At 42.9% G+C, this 20427-nt stretch overlaps 1 protein-coding gene across 1 annotated transcript in view; it reads left to right on the top strand.

Moving 5' to 3' along the window:
- LOC141259026 (thiamine transporter 2-like) overlaps positions 1-20427 on the top strand; it is a 47849-nt gene that overhangs the window by 11625 nt on the left and 15797 nt on the right. The window contains exons 2-3 of the mRNA XM_073674428.1: positions 1281-2061; positions 18834-19026. Coding sequence (XP_073530529.1) covers positions 1281-2061; positions 18834-19026 — 974 coding nt within the window. The remainder of the gene's footprint in view (positions 1-1280; positions 2062-18833; positions 19027-20427) is intronic.

The raw sequence follows: 20427 nt of genomic DNA, 5'->3' as shown, positions 1-20427 counted from the left end.
ATTACAAGAGGGTGTTCACACTTATGTAACCGCATTATTTTAGCTTTGTTATTTTTATTTTCCCCCACAAAATGACTTCAGTTTGTTTCTCAATGGATTTGTATATATTATGGGTGACATTAAAGGTGGAAAAGGTTCTAAAATGATTCTTCTTGATAAGAATTATTTATGGCAAAACCTAGCATTTTAACAGGGGTGTGTATTTATAATCAAGACTATTATCAAAGTAGGTTAATTTTTTTTACATTTTAGATGCAAGGCTACTAGATATTGATAATGGGTCACCAATATCAGATCAGTGGGGGTCCAACACTTGGCACCCCCCAGCAATCAGTTGTTAGCAGATCCTGCAGCCAGAAACACAGTATACAGACTTAGGACACAACAGCTATGTACTATGTGTAGTGGCCTCTCTTGCTACCTATTCACCTTAATGGGAACGGAGCTGCAGCACCCAAGAAAAGGGATTGCACAGTGTATGGAGCTGTGGTATTCCAACTCCATGCATTGTAAATCCAGCCGCCTCAGGACCAACAAACAGCTGATCAGTGGAAAGCTGGGTGTTGGACCCCCACTTGATTAAATTTAATTGATATAGATGGGTTATCAATCTGTAAGTTTTGGTCAATCCCTTTAAAGGGAATCTGTCACCGGGTTTTTGCTACGCCATCTGAGAGCAGCGTGATGTAGGGGCGGAGACCCGGATTCTAGCGATGTGTCAATTGCTGGGCTGCTTGCTGCAGTTTTGAAAACGCACTGTTTTATCTGCCGCAGATCTAGCAGTTCTCTGAATACTGAGCTCTGTATAACCCCGCCCACACCACTGATTGGCAGCTTTCTGTGTACACTGTGCATAGGCAGAAGGCTGCTGATCAGTGATGGGAGCAGAATTATACACAGCTCAAGAATATGGAGAACCACTAGTGATTTTCTCCTGCTGATAAAACAGGGATTTTATCTAAACTATAGCAAGCAGCCCAGTAAGTGACACATCACTGTAATCAGGGTCTCGGTCTCTACATCATGCAGCTCTCAGATTAGGTGGCAAAAATCTGGTGACAGATTCCCTTTAACTATGCATATAATATAATTCAAGGTTGATTAAGGATACAGTTAAGGCCTCTGGCATATGTCTTGCCTTGCTCTCTTTCTTTTTTTCTGTTACATGGCTATAATTATATGTATCTGTTCATATGATTCTTATTATAACATATGTTGGGTATTGACTGTATATTATAATTCCCATTGTATTGCTAACACTCTATATTCCCATATCACAGGTAACAAACTCCGTCTTCCCAGTATGGACCTACAGCTACTTGGTGATATTATTCCCAGTGTTCCTGCTCACAGACTATTTAAGATACAAACCAGTCATAATCCTGCAGGGCCTGAGTTACGTCATCTGTTGGATCCTTTTGCTCTTTGCCCGTGGAGTTCCTGCCATGCAAGGCCTAGAATTTATGTACGGCATGGTCACGGCCACTGAGGTGGCCTACTTCTCCTACATCTACAGTGTAGTGGATACAGAACATTATCAGAAGGTGACCAGCTATTGTCGCAGTATCACATTGGTGGGCTATACTATTGCCTCTGTACTGGGGCAGCTTTTGGTCTCCTTCGCTGGAGTGTCTTACTTCTATCTGAATGTTATTTCTTTAATAAGCGTCTCAATAGCTTTTATATCATCCTTGGTTCTTCCCATGCCAAAAAAGAGTATGTTTTTCCATAAAAAAACAATGGGAGATGCTGTTGGTGGAACATCTGAAGATCCAACAGTAACTAATAATAACCCAGATGTGCCAAGTGCAGAATCGGAGACAAAAGACTCAAACAAAAGTTCTGGCCCAAACTTCTGCAAAGTTCTCTGGCTCCTGTGCAAGGACTTGAAGGCCTGCTACTCCTCAATGCAGCTCCTATATTGGTCTCTGTGGTGGGCACTGGCTACAGCAGGATACAACCAAGTGATTAATTATGTGCAGGTTCTCTGGGAACATGTGGAACCTGCGCAGAACTCAACTATCTATAATGGAGGAGTAGAGGCCATCTCCACATTTCTGGGTGAGTAGACTGCATTTCTTATTCGTTATGAAATAAATTACAGAGTAACTATCATTTTAATTTCTGTTTTCATAAATCAATAATACACGAGAAAAAAAGACACTTTGTAATATAAATTTTTTCTCCTCCGGGACTGATAATTCATTCTTAAAATTCTCATTTCACAGGTAAAATCTGTCTTCAGTAGTGTTGAGCGAGCACTAAAATGCTCGGGTGCTCGAAGCTCGGGCCAAGCTCGCCGTGATACTCGGGTGCTCGACCTGAGCAACGAGCCCAATGTTAGTCTATGGGAGACTCGAGCATTTTTGTGGTGGCACCCCCGGCAGTCTTTTAAAAGCCTAACAAGTGCCCAAAACGATAGTGACAGCGCTCAAATGACATGGGGACAGCATGGGGATCGCCCCAGGAAGCATTTCTGACCCCCAGGTCACTGCTGTCAACAACGTGGTCAGAGGTATTAAGCCACTTTTACGGGCTCACAATAAAACGTTCAAAAACGAAAGTGAAACTTTTTTCCTGTGAAATATTTTAAGGAACATCCTTTCCAAGGTAAAGACTTGTGTATAAGTTAAAATAAATGACCAAAAGCAAAAATACTCCTCCACACCTTCGGCTATGTTCACAAGTAGCATTTTTTATGCGTTTTTGCACTTTTGTATTGCTTTCAACTATGACAAATGCATTCACCGTGAAATGTCATTTTAACATTTTACAACCTTATCTGGCCATGTGCTGTGTGACACATGCATAAAGTGCTGAAAAGACAAGGGAACAGCATGGGGAAGACCCCTGGAAGCATCTCTGACTCCCAGGTCACTGTCTAAAAGTGTGCCCATCAGAAGTGATCCTTACCGCATCAGAAGATGCAGACTTGCAACTATCCCCATGCAAGTTCTAGTCCCAGGGCAGTGTTCAATTGTACCTCCCCCATTCCTTGCAATACAAGCTCAAGTATGCAGCCTGCCACCCACCCACCCCCAGGCTGCAATACCATACTGCTTGCTTGCTTGCACTTTAAATTGGGCCTTTTAGGCATGTGGAGGCGGAATCTGGCCACCACGCCATGGCTGTGTCGGCGGCCTGGTATCCATACTCAGTCCCCAGCCGCCTGGTGGCCGGGTGTCCCCGCTTGCTCCCCAGCCTCCAGGGGGTGGCCGGGTGTCCATACTCGGTCCCCAGCCACCCCTATTTGTCCCGGTAACCTTTCCCACACTTTTCTTAGCCTGGCCTGCTTTAGGGCAGCATTGGCCGAGCGCACCGGACTATCAGACTCTTCCGGTGGGCCCTGGCTTCTCCATCAGGGGAGTTGAGAGTGCTGGTGGTGGTCAGGCTGGTAGTTTTGTCACCCCTGCTCATGCTGGCATGGCAGGTGGAACATATGGCCTTTTTGGGGTTATCAGCAGAGTCTTTATTATTCCAGACTCTGGAAGACCTACCGCTTGTACTGGCAACGTCCCTCGTGTTGGTGTTACGGGGAACGGTTGCCTGCCTTCTGTCTGCGGCCACCACACTGCTTCTTCCTGCCTGTTGGGGTACTCTGCCTCCCTCCCCCTGTGTGCTGCTGGCCTCACTCTGCATGTCCTCCTTCCACGTTGGGTCAGTTACTAGATCATCCACCACCTCCTCCTCTTCCACTTGCGCACCACGATCCTCCTCCTCACTTCCTGGCAATTGTGTCTCGTCATCGTCCACCTCTTGTGACAGATTGCCAACGTCGACTTCTTGTGGCCGTGGCTGTTCAAATATTTGGGCATCGCAACATGGGATCTCCTCTTCCACCACTTCAAGCGTATCAGGCGAGGGGCCCAAATATGGAAATGGACCAGTGAACAGCTCTTCAGAGTGTCCAAGTGTGGGATCACTTGCTGTCTGACGACACTCGGCATGGTGGGAGGAAGGAGCATCAGGGTGAGGAGGAGTATGCGGTCGAGACTCACGGCTACTAAGAGTTGACCGTGTGGAAGACAGACCGGAGGTGGTGGTGCCCAGGTAACTGGAAGTATTATCTGCTATCCAATTAATAACCTGTTCACACTGATCAGTTCTCAATACCGGTGTTGTTCTGTGCTTCCCTAGTAATTCGGTCAAGAAGTGGGAGCGAGAAGATGTGGCTGTTGGTTGTGGTTTTCACCTTGGCCACGGCCCCGTCCTCTGCACGAACCATCACCAGAGCGTCCACTTCCACGTCCCTTGCCACGCGCCTTGCCCATTGTAAATTAAGTAAAATAGCTTACACTTGCACTATCAATGGAAAAAGGGTAATAAAGAGTAGATTAGAACCGTGGAAGAGGAAAACCACAGTTATTGTTTACTGGGGTATACCACACTTTTTTAAATAGAGATATTTGCGGCTGAACAGTGAGCGACACACTCAAACTGCTTTTTTTTTAGATACCAAAGGCCCAAAACTGGATAGTACAGCGATTTGACCCGTGGAACTGCGAAACCACACTGGGATGTCGGGCCTACACAAGACTATTTTCAATAGCTATATTTTTGTGTCACAACAGTCAGGAGACACTACTGTTTTTCTTTACGGAAAAAACTACCAAAAGCTGAATAATAGAGATTTTTTACCGTGGGATGTCAAAACCACAGTTATTGTTTACTGGGGTATACCACACTTTTTTAAATAGAGATATTTGCGGCTGAACAATGAGCGACACACTCAAACTGCTTTTTTTTTAGATACCAAAGGCCCAAAACTGGATAGTACAGCGATTTGACCCGTGGAACTGCGAAACCACACTGGGATGTCGGGCCTACACAAGACTATTTTCAACAGATATATTTTTGTGTCACAACAGTCAGGAGACACTACTGTTTTTCTTTACGGAAAAAAACTACCAAAAGCTGAATAATAGAGATTTTTTACCGTGGGATGGCAAAACCACAGTTATTGTTTACTGGGGTATACCACACTTTTTTAAATAGAGATATTTGCGGCTGAACAGTGAGCGACACACTCAAACTGCTTTTTTTTTTAGATACAAATGGCCCAAAATGGATAATACAGAGGTTTGAACCGTGGAAGTGCAAAGCAACACTTCTGTTTCTCTAGCCTACACCAGACTATTTTCAACAGTTATATTTGTGTCTGAAAAATCAGAGACACGCTTTTTTTGGGGGGGGGGGGCACACACCAAAAGGTTAATAAGACGGGTATTTGTACAGTGTGAAGGAGGAAAAAAAAGGAGGATTTAGATGAAAAAGAAAGGATTTTTCCTGGCCCCCGACACCTGGTGCTAAGTCCAGCAATTTCAGCAACAGGAGCACACAGGACTGTAATGCAGTGTTTGCTGGTATAACCACTGCGTCTCCTATACATCCTGCCTGCCTGGTATCTGGGATGGATATTAGTCCTGAAAAGGACTGTTTGTTTGTTCTGGCAGCCTTTACAGACCCTACACTAAATATTTCGCAGTTTATATCTCTCCCTAAATCAGCAGCGCTGTCCTACACTGTCTAATCCGGAGCGACTGTGTCCAAGATGGCGGCGCCCCGTTTTAAATACTTGAGGTGACGCTGTGCGGCCAGCCAATCACTGTAATGCCCACAACCAACATGGCTGCAACATTACAGTGACTGGCTGGCAATCCCTGCATGTTCATTGGCTCTGTAAAGAGCGCCTAGCATGCAGGGCGGAGACCCGAGCTCCCGCCCGAGTAACCCGGAAATGCTCGGTGCTCGCCGAACATCCCGAGTAGCGTGATGCTCGGGCGAGTACCGAGCAGTGTCGAGCATGTTCGCTCAACACTAGTCTTCAGCAAATACAGATTTTCCCATTACTGAGATAGGAGATGGCAGTTGGTGCCTATAAAGTTCTATGTAGAACTGTAACTGTGGATTCAGGAGAACTTGCAGCAGAATGTCTATCTGTACCTGCCTCCAGCTCCTCCCCCTCCATAGAATTTTACAAACACCAACTGCCATCTCCTATTTCAGTAACGGAAAAATCTATCTTCATACAGATTTTACCCAAGAATTGAGAATGAATGATCAGTCCAGGAGGAGAAAGAAGATTTATCTGATAAGATACATGGACAAGTTGCTTATCTCCAAGTGTACTATTCTTTCATGATATAAAAAGTAAAACAAAGATTACTCTTTAAATGTTTACTCTTAAAAGTCCACCTGTCACTTGTCCTGACAATGCCAGTTTTAGTAAGCATGTCTATTTTCTATGAAATAATGGGGCATCTTAGTTTTTAGCTGTGTTGTACCGCTCCTCAGTTATTCTTCCTGATAATTGATAAATACATTGACACTTGGCTATTACTGTTCCCCTTGTCAGTTGGGCATGTTCCTGCACAGGTAGACACTGCCCAATTTTTGCTGACAGTGTCAGACTGTGTAATGACACAACCTAGAATAGTAAGGTCCAGTTGTAACTTATTATTCAGTTCCAGGAGAAATAACAGAGGAAGAGCTCAAAGCGGAATTCTCAAAAAACATACACTAGAAATGTGATTAAAAGAGGTATTCCTATCTCCAAATCATACTATCCCAATATGTACTAGCTGTGATAATAATATTAGCAAACACCTCCAATTAGATATTTAGTATAGTTGTTCTGATTCGCTGTGTTGCTTACCCCATGTGCAGGGGGTTGCAGTAGCTTAGGTATCCATGGTTATGACCACTAACTATCTGTCACTATATGAGTGGTCATAACCATAAATATCTAAGCTACTGCAATGCCCTGCACATGGGGTAAGCAACACAGCGAATCAGGAGAATTATACTACACTTCTAACTGGAGGTATTTGCTAATATTATTATTATTACACCTATTACATATTGGAATAGGATCATGGAGATGGGAATACCCTTTTAACAGTGTATACAAGTATATATTAAGACAGACATGTCGGAAGAATAGACTTGTCCTCTTTACTGCCATTCGCACATAGCACATAAGTAGTTGTGCAATTACCCGCTAATAATATTTAATCATGATCTTTATCTGCTTGGCTCATCTTTATACTTTGGACAATGGACTTCTATACATACATCTGTCACCACTTGACTATGGGCTGTGTCTGTAGATCTGTTCACCATTGATCATTTATTAAGGAATAGTGTACACGAAGGAAAAAAAAGCACAATGAATGCCTCCTTTCTCCAAAACGAGCACATCCAAAAAATCTAAAAACAGACATTAAACTTCAAGAAGATATTTCTGTGGATAAGAATAATGATAATTTAACCTTTTAGGCCCTCATACAAATTAGATAAAAGTTGTCTGAACTCGCATATTTTAGCAGCCTAAGCTGCCTATCTAATGTGTATGGGATCCTCCCGACATTCCCCCTTACTGATGGACAGAAGATGTAAGAGAATAGAAGGTTCCAACCATTGGAATTTCAATGTCGATCTTTTTTTTCGGGGCAGAGATAAGCCCCTATTAGATGATTCTAGTTGCGTGTCTCAAAGAGTTCACAGGATCGCCCAGGTGTGTATGGAACAGACCGGAGAGATGGCTGCTGGCTGAACAATCGTCCTACTGACAGCCAGGGGCCTGCCGACGCCAGCAGAAAATTCAATTAAATGTGCGTCCTCGGACACACATCTAGCTGAAGTGTATTGGAGCGCATAGACCCTTCGGCTACGTGTGCGACAATACACGCTGCCAGACGATCAAAGGCCAGCAGCTGACGTCGGCATGCACATGAAGGGGCGCATGGCAGTGACGTCATATGCTCCCGTCACACGCCAAAGTCAGGTGCCAGCTTCACAAGAGGACTGCCATACTAGTACATGGATGACTATGGGGGTGCGTTATACTTTATGGAGGACTATGGGGTGCATTATACTTTATGGAGGACTATGAGCTGTGCATTATACTTTATGAATGACTATAGGGTGCAATGGAGAGAGGGGGGTTATGAGCTCACCACGCCATGTCGTCTCATGCTGAAAGTTTAAATCTGTGTGTCGGGTGCTGGTCCTGCTGGTGAAGTTCAACCAAAGATTTGAAGAGAGGAAAGTAAGTGACACATCTGTCCAATGATATGTGAAAACTATTTCATGCTTTATTAAGATTAATTGAAAACATGGAGTCCAAAAATATATAAAAAAAACTTATGCATTTCTGGCGTCCAAGCGCCCTTAGTCATAGGATGACTGTTGGGGTGCATTATACTTTGTGGATGACTATTGCGGTGCATTATACTTTATGGATGACTATGGGGTGCATTATAGGTGGCGGATATATACCAGGATGGGGCCCAGGATAAGGGACATAATGCAGAATGGGTGATATATATACCAGGATGGGGTCAGAATGAGGGACATACTGTATATACTAAGATGATGTATATATATATACCAGGATGGGGTCAGAATGAGGGACATATATACTAAGATGAGGGATATATATACCAGGATGGAGGGCACATATACCTATATATAATTTATTCAGGATTGGGGGAGGGCGGGTCCAAATCTTGCACCAGGGCCCATCAGACTGTAGTTACGCCACTGCTGACAGCTATCTAACGATGTGTATATAGGTCTCTTGACTTAAAGTGTATCTGTCACCTGTTTTTTCACTACTACATCTGAGAGCAGCATGATGTAGGGGCAGAGACCCTGATTCCAGCAATGTGTCACTTACTGGGCTGTTTGCTGCAGTTTTGGTAAAATCACCTTTATATATGCTGCAGGTCTACCATTTCTCTGAATGCTGAACTCTGTATAACCCTTCCCACACCACTAATTGGCAGCTTTCTGTGTACACTGTGCATAGGCGGAACGCTGCCAATCCATGGTGGGGATGGAATTACACAGAGCTCATGAATAAGGAGAACTTCATGGCAGCAGGTTTACTACTCCTGTAGTGATAATCTCCTGCTGATAAAGCAGTGATTTTATCAAATCTGCATCAAGCAGCCCAGTAAGTGATACATTGCTAGAATCAAGGTCTTTGCCCCTATATTATGCTGCTCTCAGATTGGGTAGCAAAAACCTGGTGACAGATTCCCTTTAAGAGGGACACAACTCTTTTTTTCGTCACCTGTAGATGAGTACATGGCTCAGGAGATTCTGAAAGCCCCATAGACATTGAATAGAGGGATGGGCACAAGCTCAACCGCTGCTCTGTTGAAATTCTGCCTCAGTGCTATTGTGGAGAGTGGACAAGTAGGAGCTCAGGACCCCATTACTAGTAATTGGTAGGGGTCTTGATAATCTGACATTTATCACCTAACCTATAAACGTCACTTTACATTTAAGTACCAAGCAGGCTTTCAGTTCTCGGTCCTCAGCATGTATCTGGTTTGTTAATGTTCATACTGGGATTAGATTGGGATTACACAAGGTGTGAAGTTCTTTGGTCTCCAAAAACAGCAATTTCTTAAGCAAAATGGAGACACTTCTGTTATTTCTCCAGGATCTTGGCTGCCAGAGATAATATAAAACTTAAAAAGAAACATTAAACCCACAAAAAATGAGCTATGGAAGAGAACAAGAAATAATACTGCTCCCTGGATGTCCGATGCCCAAACATTATATCAAGCAAGAAATCTATGACTTCCCACGTAGCCGTAATGAATACATAAAACACCCCAAGGTCCTCATTATTATTACTATTATTACATATCCATCTTTTCATATACAATCAGGACTCTTTTTGTTTCAATAACATCACTATTGCCAGCAAAAATAGCAAATTCCCTGTTTAAGAATTTTGCACACCTCAAGAATAACAGTTCACATTGAATTGTTGAGTCAAATTCTTGGTCCAAAATTTGTCAGTGCTCTGTATATACAAGTATATATATTTTTTTCTATATTTTAAAAACTGTAATTCTAATTAGATTTTTTTTTTTCATAAGGGTTAATTCATTTTGTGTTCTAATAGACCGGACTTTTACAGACATGGTGATTCCAAATAGATTGTTTTGCGCTTTTTTTAATTTTAATAAAGGAAAATAGGGGTGATTCTAATTTTTATATATATATACAGTACAGACCAAAAGTTTGGACACACCTTCTCATTTAAAGATTTTTCTGTATTTTCATGACTTTGAAAATTGTACATTCACACTGAAGGCATCAAAACTATGAATTAACACATGTGGAATTCTATACTTAACAAAAAAGTGTGAAACAACTGAAAATATGTCTTATATTCTAGGTTCTTCAAAGTAGTCACCTTTTGCTTTGATGACTGCTTTGCACACTCTTGGCATTCTCTTGATGAGCTTCAAGTATAGTATATAATTCCACATGTGTTAATTCATAGTTTTGATGTCTTCAGTGTGAAGGAACAATTTTCAAAGTCATGAAAATACAGAAAAATCTTTAAATGAGAAGGTGTGTCCAAACTTTTGGTCTGTACTGTATATATATATATATATTTTTTTTTATTTATTTATTTTTTTTTTATTACTTTATTTTAGTCTCCTGTGGTGACTTGAACCTTTGATTACACAGTAGTGCATAGTGATCTCAGTGTCCTATGAAGCTCAGCCTGTGGCAGTGTCTGTGATCTTCACCCGACTCGGTACTGGCCGCAGCTGTTGGACACATATGCCCGCTATGTAACATAGCGAGCATCAGACACATATAGAGGGAGATGAACTCCCTCCACACGCCGTCATCCCCACAATGATGTACCTAGACCTCATACTGCGATAAGGGGTAAAACTCCATATGCAATGAGCCCCCCTAATGGCAGCTGAAAGAATGTTATTGCTTAACCCGTACTCCTTTATCTGCAAGTGTGTTGCTGCAAAATGTTTCTGGGGGCTTTCACAAAGAATTGCCCCACACAGTGTACACCTTTAACACCTTCCTGACATCTGTTGTACATGTAGTGTGGTGCGGGGGCAGTAGCCGCGGGTGAGGCACTTGTCTCCTCCTTTTATGCCCCGGCAGACTACACGGAAGTGTGGGTCCTGGCTGGGTGTTTTTACTCGTATTGTGAGGGCTTTGCATCCATGCAGACCGCCTGTAGCCGGTGGTGTTGGTCGGCCAGGACTGTAGGTTCAATAAAGGAGACTTCTGTTCAAAAATATAGTCTTTACTGAAACTTGGTAAGGGTTACTGTATGTACAAGGGATAGCGGGTACAAAGTCTTATGGACATTTCCTTTTCAGTACAAAGCATTTTCACTCACACAGTACCCTTCCACTGTAGTCTACTCCAGGGCCGGTGAAGCACACTGTTTCGTCCTACTTCGTCGCAAGTCTCTCAACTCGTTCAGCATTCTATTTCTTGCACTACTGGCACCCTGGATCTACCGTCAGGACCCCCACAAGTCTCACGAACTCAGTCCCTTTTAGGCCCGTTACTTGCGGCATTTGCAAGCTCAGGGTTTCTTGTGACTCATCGTCCTATTCAAGGACGCCTTTCCAGAATGCCATTCTGTCTCGTTGTTTCTTCAGGATCTCACTATTCCTGTCCTTAAGTTTCCTTTCCTTTTGTGAATCACCCCAACAGCAGTACTGCTCTCTTCACTCTCCAAACCCTATCTGCCTAACTAACAGGAAAACAGTCTTTTCCCTAACACTAGTCCCCCATTAGGACCCCCACTAGTCCCACAAACTCAGTCCTATTTAGGCCTGTTACTTTCGGCGTTTGCAGGCTTAGGGCTTCGGGTGACTCATCGTCCTATTCAAGGATCCCTTTCCAGAAGGCCACTCAGTCTTTTTGGTGACTTCGGGATCTTGCTATTTATGTCCTTAAAGGGGTTTTCCCATGAACAAAAGTTTTTAATAAATAGATCTTGAAATGATAATAAGTTTCACAATTGAATTTATATAAATAAAATGTTCCTATGCTGAGATAACCTTATGAATGTGCCCCTGCTGTGTACTGTGTAATGGCTGTGTCTGAGCGTGCAGGAACATGGTCTGATCATACCACATCTCCTGGGCAGGGAAGGAAGCAAAAGAGAATACATTCATTTCAACAAGGGATTGTAGCTTATTCCTTCTTTGAAGTAAAACATTGTTTAAAAACAGGCAGGGAGATGTTTTACTTCATAAAAAGAATCAGCTGTGATCCTGTGCTGTCTTGTCTGTATACTCTTTTGCTTCCTCCCCTACCCAGGAGATGTGGAATGATCAGACCATGTTCCTGTATGTACGGTCAGACACAGCCATTACACAGTACACAGCAGGGGCACATTTACAGTGCCTACAAGTAGTATTCAACCCCCTGCAGATTTAGCTGGTTTGATAAGATGCAAATAAGTTAGAGCCTTCAAACTGCAAACGAGAGTAGGTTTTATGAACAGAAGCATAAATCTTACAAACCAAAAAGTTATGTTGCTCAGTTGAATTTTATTAAATTTTAAACATAAAAGTGTGGGTCAATTATTATACAACCCCTATGTTTAATATTTTGTGGAATAACCCTTGTTTGCAATTACAGCTAATAATCGTCTTTTATAAGACCTGATCAGGCCGGCACAGGTCTTGGCCCACTCCTCCATGCAGATCTTCTCCAAGTTATCTAGGTTCTTTGGGTGTCTCATGTGGACTTTATTCTTGAGCTCCTTCCACAAGTTTTCAATTGGGTTAACTTCAGGAGACTGACTAGGCCACTCCAACACCTTGACTTTTTCCCTCTTGAACCAGGCCTTGGTTTTCTTGGCTGTGTGCTTTGGGTCATTGTCTTGTTGGAAGATGAAATTACGACCCATCTTAAGATCCTTGATGGAGGAGCGGAGGTTCTTGGCCAAAATCTCCAGGTAGGCCGTGCTATCCATCTTTCCATGGATGCGGACCAGATGGCCAGGCCCCTTGGCTGAGAAACAGCCCCACAGCATGATGCTGCCACCACCATGCTTGACTGTAGGGATGGTATTCTTGGGGTCGTATGCAGTGCCATCCAGTCTCCAAACGTCACGTGTGTGGTTGGCACCAAAGATCTCGATCTTGGTCTCCTCAGACCATAGAACCTTGAACCAGTCTGTCTCAGAGTCCTCCAAGTGATCATGAGCAAACTGTAGACGAGCCTTGACATGACGCTTTGATAGTAAAGGTACCTTACGGGCTCGTCTGGAACGGAGACCATTGCGGTGGAGTACGTTACTTATGGTATTGACTGAAACCAATGTCCCCACTGCCATGAGATCTTCCCGGAGCTCCTTCCTTGTTGTCCTTGGGTTAGCCTTGACTCTTCGGACAAGCCTGGCCTTGGCACGGGAGGACACTTTCAAAGGCTGTCCAGGCCGTGGAAGGCTAACAGTAGTTCCATAAGCCTTCCACTTACGGATGATGCTCCCAACAGTGGAGACAGGTAGGCCCAACTCCTTGGAAAGGGTTTTGTACCCCTTGCCAGCCTTGTGACCCTCCACGATCTTGTCTCTGATGGCCTTGGAATGCTCCTTTGTCTTTCCCATGTTGACCATGTCTGAGTGCTGTTCACAAGTTTGGGGAGGGTCTTAAATAGTCAGAAAAGGCTGGCAAAAGAGATCTTTAATCCACACATGTGAAGCTCATTATTCTTGGTGCCTGAACTACTTCTTAATACTTTAGGGGGACCAAACAGAATTCTTGTGGTTTGAGGGGTTGAATAATAAATGACACTCTGAATTAACTTTTAACGTTTTAAAAAAAAATAAATAAATAAAAAAAAATTATAATTTGCTGCAGCGCATTTCCCACTTCCAGGCTGATCTACAGTACAAATGTCACAATGCCAAGTTAATTCCGCATGTGTCAACCAGCTAAATCTGCAGGGGGTTGAATACTACTTGTAGGCACTGTATAAGATTATCTCAGCACAGGAACATTTTATTTAAACACATCCAATTGTGGAAGTTATTCCAAGATCTATTGATTAAAATGAACTTTCGTTCATGGGGAAACCCCTTTAAGTCTCCTTTACTTTTGTGGATCAACCTAACAGCAGCACTGCTCTTTTCACTCTCCAAACCCTATCTGCCTAACAGGAAACTAGTCCTTTCCCTAACACTAAGCCCCTCTCACTATGGGCTAGTACCAAACATTAACTCTACCTTACCCTAATATCACTACATAAACTACTGTCAAATATCTATCCCTATGCTACCTGTGGCGCCCCTGAGGGTTCGACCGCCACAGGGATGCTGCACTTCTCTAATGGAGTGTAGTGTTCCTCCTCTGAGGTAAGACCAGTGTGATAGTCGTGACCCAACCTTTGCATCCAACACCACATTTCTCCACCAGAGGGAGCTAGTATGCACTAGGTGCTGCTCCCCTGGTCACAGGGAGACTGGGGAACCAAGAGTTAGGGGAACCAGTTAGTGGGTGAGGGTGGAGGACTTACAAGTTAGTTACACTTTAGATTTCATATTTAATAAAAAGCCATCTTTGGTCTTGGTCTTTCGGCTGTTCTTCTGTGCTGTCATATACTGTGTGTAACTGTGACCTCCCTCCCGGAGAGCAGATCCTGTGTGGGCCTGCACCGGCAAGGGACACAGCCCTCGTACCTTAGCCTTGGGGTCAAGGGGCAGGTTGCAGACGAGGAATGTCTCAACCCGGCCAATGACCAGGACCAAGAAGGCCCGGAGCTCAAGAGTGTGGCTCCACAGCAAATGGATCCCAGGCAGGATGCAGACGGAGCGGTGTACGCCACCTGTCCTCGCCAACCTGATATATTCAGAGGGACTCCGGCTGCAAGAGGGGTACTGGCCCCCGACACCCGACCTTGCTACTCTACGTCCTGGTCGGGAAAGCCCGGTAGGCCCTGAGGATCCCACCGGGCATCGGACGGAGCGGAGCTGCCACCCGTGCCCTTGTTCTGAGAGGAGTTCAGAGGGAGTCCCAGCCTATTTGCACACACACCGACAGGAAAGGATTCGGTCTGTAGTTCAGGAACACTCTGCTGTAGGGTCCCGACTGAATGCTGGACTTACTCGGAGGTTGTCGGACCCCCGTCTCTGGTGAGCGCAGGACTCCGTGGGGAGCAGGGAGTCGCCTTCCTTTGCCAGCTATGTGAGTAAAGCCTTGGAAGTTCACCCCTATGGCCTCTGGACTGTTATTTCTGCGCCACACAGCAGGACGCGGCATCCCTTCTCCTCTACTACTACCCCCTCCATCCTGTCCCTCTGCCCTGAGGCCTTGCTCCGCCTGTGGGGAGTAGTAATAACTTTGACCGCCATAACATCATGCCTCAGCGGACTGCAGCGGCGCTGGTGGCCCTTCACCAGGCACCATAGGTGGCGTAGTCGTTAATTAGCCACTCAACCCGGACAAGCCCACACCATCTCCTTTTAATGTGACGGCCCTGAGCACGGGTCGGGTCTGGGCCACGGCTACATCCCATCTCTCCATCACAGGACCCGACTCCGAGTCCCCCATCACCCAGGGTAAACTAATAGGGCTTACACCGGAGAAGACGTCACACTACCTATCTTATATTATGTCCTACATTGTACATTACTTATCACACTACACAATATATACAGAAGACGCATGACACATATTACAATTCAACAACATGATTGGTGTCTTCAGGGGTAGGAATGTGACAGCCTAGTCCATTATCTTTACATACATGTATAGTACATGTCAAGTTAGAGTGTATGGCGTGGGCTGAGGAGATGCGCCAGTATCAGACCCGCAGGTGCAAGCTGTGTAATACAGCCAGCACATGCTTCTAACAGAGTGAGCTTTGATCTCTACTGTTCATAAAATTAAATGCCAGCCGGACCCTTCACCACCACTATTAATGCTATTGCCAGTTTTTGAAGGGTTTTAATTGCAGCTCGGTGTCTACTGAAGGCCCCAGTCTCTGCCATCTTTGTTCTATAGGATATGGGTAATTTGATTGTGTACTGGAATACTGATATAATGGGGTATATAAGACAAGTGGTGAAACAATCGCAGGTTGAAGTCTCCTAGAGAGACTTAAGAGAAAATAAATATAAAAAATATATACATATGTACATATTTATACATATATATATATATATACAGTACAGACCAAAAGTTTGGACACACCTTCTCATTTAAAGATTTTTCTGTATTTTCATAACTATGAAAATTGTACATTCACACTGCAGGCATCAAAACTATGAATTAACACATGTGGAATTATATACTTAACAAAAAAGTGTGAAAGAATTGAAAATATGTCTTATATTCTAGGTCCTTCGAAGTAGCCACCTTTTGCTTTGATGACTGCTTTTGCACACTCTTGGCATTCTCTTGATGAGCTTCAAGAGGTAGTCACCGGAAATGGTTTTCACTTCACAGGTGTGCCCTGTCAGGTTTAATAAGTGGGATTTCTTGCCTTATAAATGGGGTTGGGACCATCAGTTGTGTTGTGCAGAAGTCTGGTGGATACACAGCTGATAGTCCTACTGAATAGACTGTTAGCTGCTTTTTTCTTGACATAATACAAATTCTAAGTAAAGAAAAACGAGGGGCCATCATTACTTTAAGAAATGAAGGTCAGTCAGTGCGAAAAATTGAGAAAAACTTTGAAAGTGTCCCCAAGTGCAGTTGCAAAAACCATCAAGCACTACATAGAAACTGGCTCACATGAGGACCGCCCCAGGAAAGGAAGACCAAGAGTAACCTCTGCTTCTGAGGATAAGTTTATCCGAGTCACCAGCCTCAGAAATCGCAGGTTAACAGCAGCTCAGATTAGAGACCAGGTCAATGCCACACAGAGTTCAAGCAGCAGACACATCTCTACAACAACTGTTAAGAGGAGACTTTGTGCAGCAAGCCTTCATGGTAAAATAGCTGCTAGGAAACCACTGCTAAGGACAGGCAACAAGCAGAAGAGACTTGTTTGGGCTAAAGAACACAAGGAATGGACATTAGAACAGTGGAAATCTGTGCTTTGGTCTGATGAGTCCAAATTTGAGATCTTTGGTTCCAACCACCGTGTCTTTGTGCAAACGCAGAAAAGGTGAACGGATGGACTCTACATGCCTGGTTCCCACCGTGAAGCATGGAGGAGGAGGTGTGATGGTGTGGGGGTGCTTTGCTGGTGACACTGTTGGGGATTTATTCAAAATTGAAGGCATACTGAACCAGCATGGCTACCACAGCATCTTGCAGCTGCATGCTATTCCATCTGGTTTGCATTTAGTTGGACCATGATTTATTTTTCAACAAGACAATGACCCAAAACACACCTCCAGGCTGTGTAAGGGCTATTTGACCAAGAAGGCGAGTGATGGGGTGCTACACCAGATGACCTGGCCTCCACAGTCACCAGACCTGAACCCAATCGAGATGGTTTGGGGTGAGCTGGACCGCAGAGTGAAGGCAAAAGGGACAACAAGTGCTAAGCATCTCTGGGAACTCCTTCAAGATTGTTGGAAGACCATTTCCGGTGACTACCTCTGGAAGCTCATCAAGAGAATGCCAAGAGTGTGCAAAGCAGTCATCAAAGCAAAAGGTGGCTACTTTGAAGAACCTAGAATATAAGACATATTTTCAGTTGTTTCACACTTTTTTGTTAAGTATATAATTCCACATGTGTTAATTCATAGTTTTGATGCCTTCAGTGTGAATGTACAATTTTCATAGTCATGAAAATACAGAAAAATCTTTAAATGAGAAGGTGTGTCCAAACTTTTGGTCTGTACTGTATATATATATATATATATATATATATATATATATATATATATATATATAGATATATATATAGATAGATAGATAGATAGATAGATAGTAAATTAAGTAATTAAAATAAATGTATATATACATTTGAATCATTCTCCTAATAAAAATATTTAAAAAGTTAAACAGTAATTAAAATAAAATAAATGAATGTATATATACGTTTGAATCATCCACCCTTTTCCCAATACGGAAATAAAAATTGAATAAATAAAAAAGTAAACATATCGCCATGTCTGCAAAAGTGAAAAAGTCTGATCTATCAAAACAAACTTAATTAACATGCATGTTAAACACCAAAAAAAAGGAAAAATCCAAAAATAATTGCAGAACTGTGTTTTGTTTCTCACTATTTCACCGTACCTGGAGTTTCTTCCTTTTTTGTCAGTAAAGTATAAGATAAAATAAATGGTGTCATACAAATCTATAGCTCATCTACTAAAAGAAAAAACAAGCCCTCATACTGCTCTGTCAACATAATCATATAAGAATAAAAAAATATATAATTTTTGTAAGAGTTGAGGAGAGAATGAAAAGGCAAAAAGGAAAACTGGCCTCGACGGGAAGGGGTTTATCTGGCTCGAGCTAAAGTCTGTATAAGTATAACTAGCAACAAGAACTGTTCAATATTCTCAAGTGCCTGTATAATTCTCCAAAGAGCATTTTTCCTGGTGGCAGAAACATAAATCCACAAATCTACGTGGCGGCATTTTACCACATTGTGTGAAGTCAACAAGACACCAGCCTGGTGGCCTGAGATCTATTGGTCCACTGTGAAGTCTACTGGTAGATGTTGATGTACTACTTGGTCACTTCTGGCATGGAGTATAGACTGTGGAACACTTGTAAGTTGAGTTTTCACAGTATCTCTATTTTTTATATTCATCTTTTTAGTGAAGCTTGTCACATATATGCATTTCACCTCTAATCTGGAACCTGTGAGCACAGACTGTCACAAAAAGTTCTATATTCTTTATATTGTAGAACTTGCACAGCGCTGTTCGGTGCTACAGTGACTTCAGTTACACAGATATCCTGGAGAACTCCTATCATAATTAGTGAGAAGTAAATCTGGTCTACAATAGGACATTGTATGGCAATCATGGGTAAATAATGGGGGTTATTCAGGACACAGCCAGTCCTGCTCTTGTTTGATGTCTAATTAACTTAGATAACATTGTCTCCCATCAGGTGCTCTCACCTCTTTCTCAGTTGGATATGTAAAGGTGAATTGGGAATTGAGTGGAGAATTAGCCCTCGCCATCTTCTCAGCTGTCAGTGCTGGCAGCCTATTTCTCATGGACTATAGTATTAATATTTGGATGTGCTACGCCGGCTACCTGATATTCAAATCCTCCTATATGCTACTCATCACTGTTGCCACGTAAGTACAGACGTTCTATAAAAATCTATGTTGGAAATGGTTTACTCTAAGGGTGAGAAATAAATATCACATCAGTGGGATCCGATACCCAGCACCCCCATCGACCAGCAGTTCTTAGCACCAAGGGCAGCTGGATATAAATGGAGCTAAACAGCACAACTCTGTACACTGTTGTAGGTCATCAATGTTAGACGCCTGGACAACCCCTTTAACTCCTAGACCTAAGGCTGAATTCATATGTCTGTGAAACACGGTCCATGTACACCTAGATGAACAGACTCCCAACCCGAATTCAACAGTCTTATATATGTGAGGCTGTCAAGTTCAGGTCAGGAAACCCGGAGTCAATCCATACATCATATTCCATACTCGGTCGGTGTTTCACAGAGGTTTGAATGAGGCCTAGTTATGTTCCTTCACTCTGTGACGGCAGCGTACCTTTACCACATGTGGAGACAACTGAATTTCTGGATTTCCTTTCCATCTCATGCAACATTCCCCACCAGACCCATCTATCACTCTGCACAGCCTTTCAAACCACACATCCAAACATTTACAACCTCTAACTAAAAACATTTCTCAAATCTGCTTTCTCCTCATCTTTGAGTCAACAAAAATATTAGTGCATGCCCTTATCATCTCCTTGTAGACGACGGTCATCATATCTGCTCTCATCTAACACTATTGCTCTCCTCCAATTCATCGACTCTCGTTACTCCTCTGCCACCAATCCCTTCACTGGCCGCCAGCTAGAAATTAGCAAATTTATTTGAGTGGAATTGAAATCTACTCAAATTTTACAAAAATTTGTATTCTCCAGAAAACTTTCTTTTTTTTGGAATTTTGCTAAACCATAAAGGGCAAAAACAATCAGTTAAAAAAAAACAAAATACCTCACCACTCATCTGTCCCATTGTGTCTGCAGCCCGCCCTTAGATCCTCTTCTTTTCCCCTTTGGTAGGCATGTGCATTCTCTAAGGTGTCTACTCTCCAGGATGGGTCTTCCAGGTTAACTAGCCCGTGATATAAATGCATGAGCTACATGTATAATTTTTTCCCATTTAAAACACTTTTTGTACCTATGCCGAAACTCAAAAAAGATAGGAAAAGGGCTGTGGTCAATTTTTTAGCTTGAAGTGCGACGGATCTATGAATGAAAGTCGTATATTCTAGGCAGGTCTTAAAAAAACAAATCCTTATACCTCTCATCTTGGTACACTTTTTTTTTACAATGGGAGGAAGCTTTTTGTCAAAGGTGTATATCAGGAAAAAATACATTGAATGTGAACAGTCCCATTCCGGACTATTGTCACTAAATCCACCTCCCATTCATTAGTTAATTCAATGGATACTTTCAACAAACTTTGCATAAATCAATAGTACATCTTATCAGAGAAATCT

The sequence above is a fragment of the Phyllobates terribilis genome, unplaced genomic scaffold (genome assembly GCF_046119375.1).
Source record: "Phyllobates terribilis strain yellow unplaced genomic scaffold, ASM4611937v1 Scaffold_3__8_contigs__length_932513732, whole genome shotgun sequence".
Classification (NCBI taxonomy): Eukaryota; Metazoa; Chordata; class Amphibia; order Anura; family Dendrobatidae; genus Phyllobates; species Phyllobates terribilis.
This window is presented reverse-complemented; position numbering and strand designations above follow the sequence as displayed.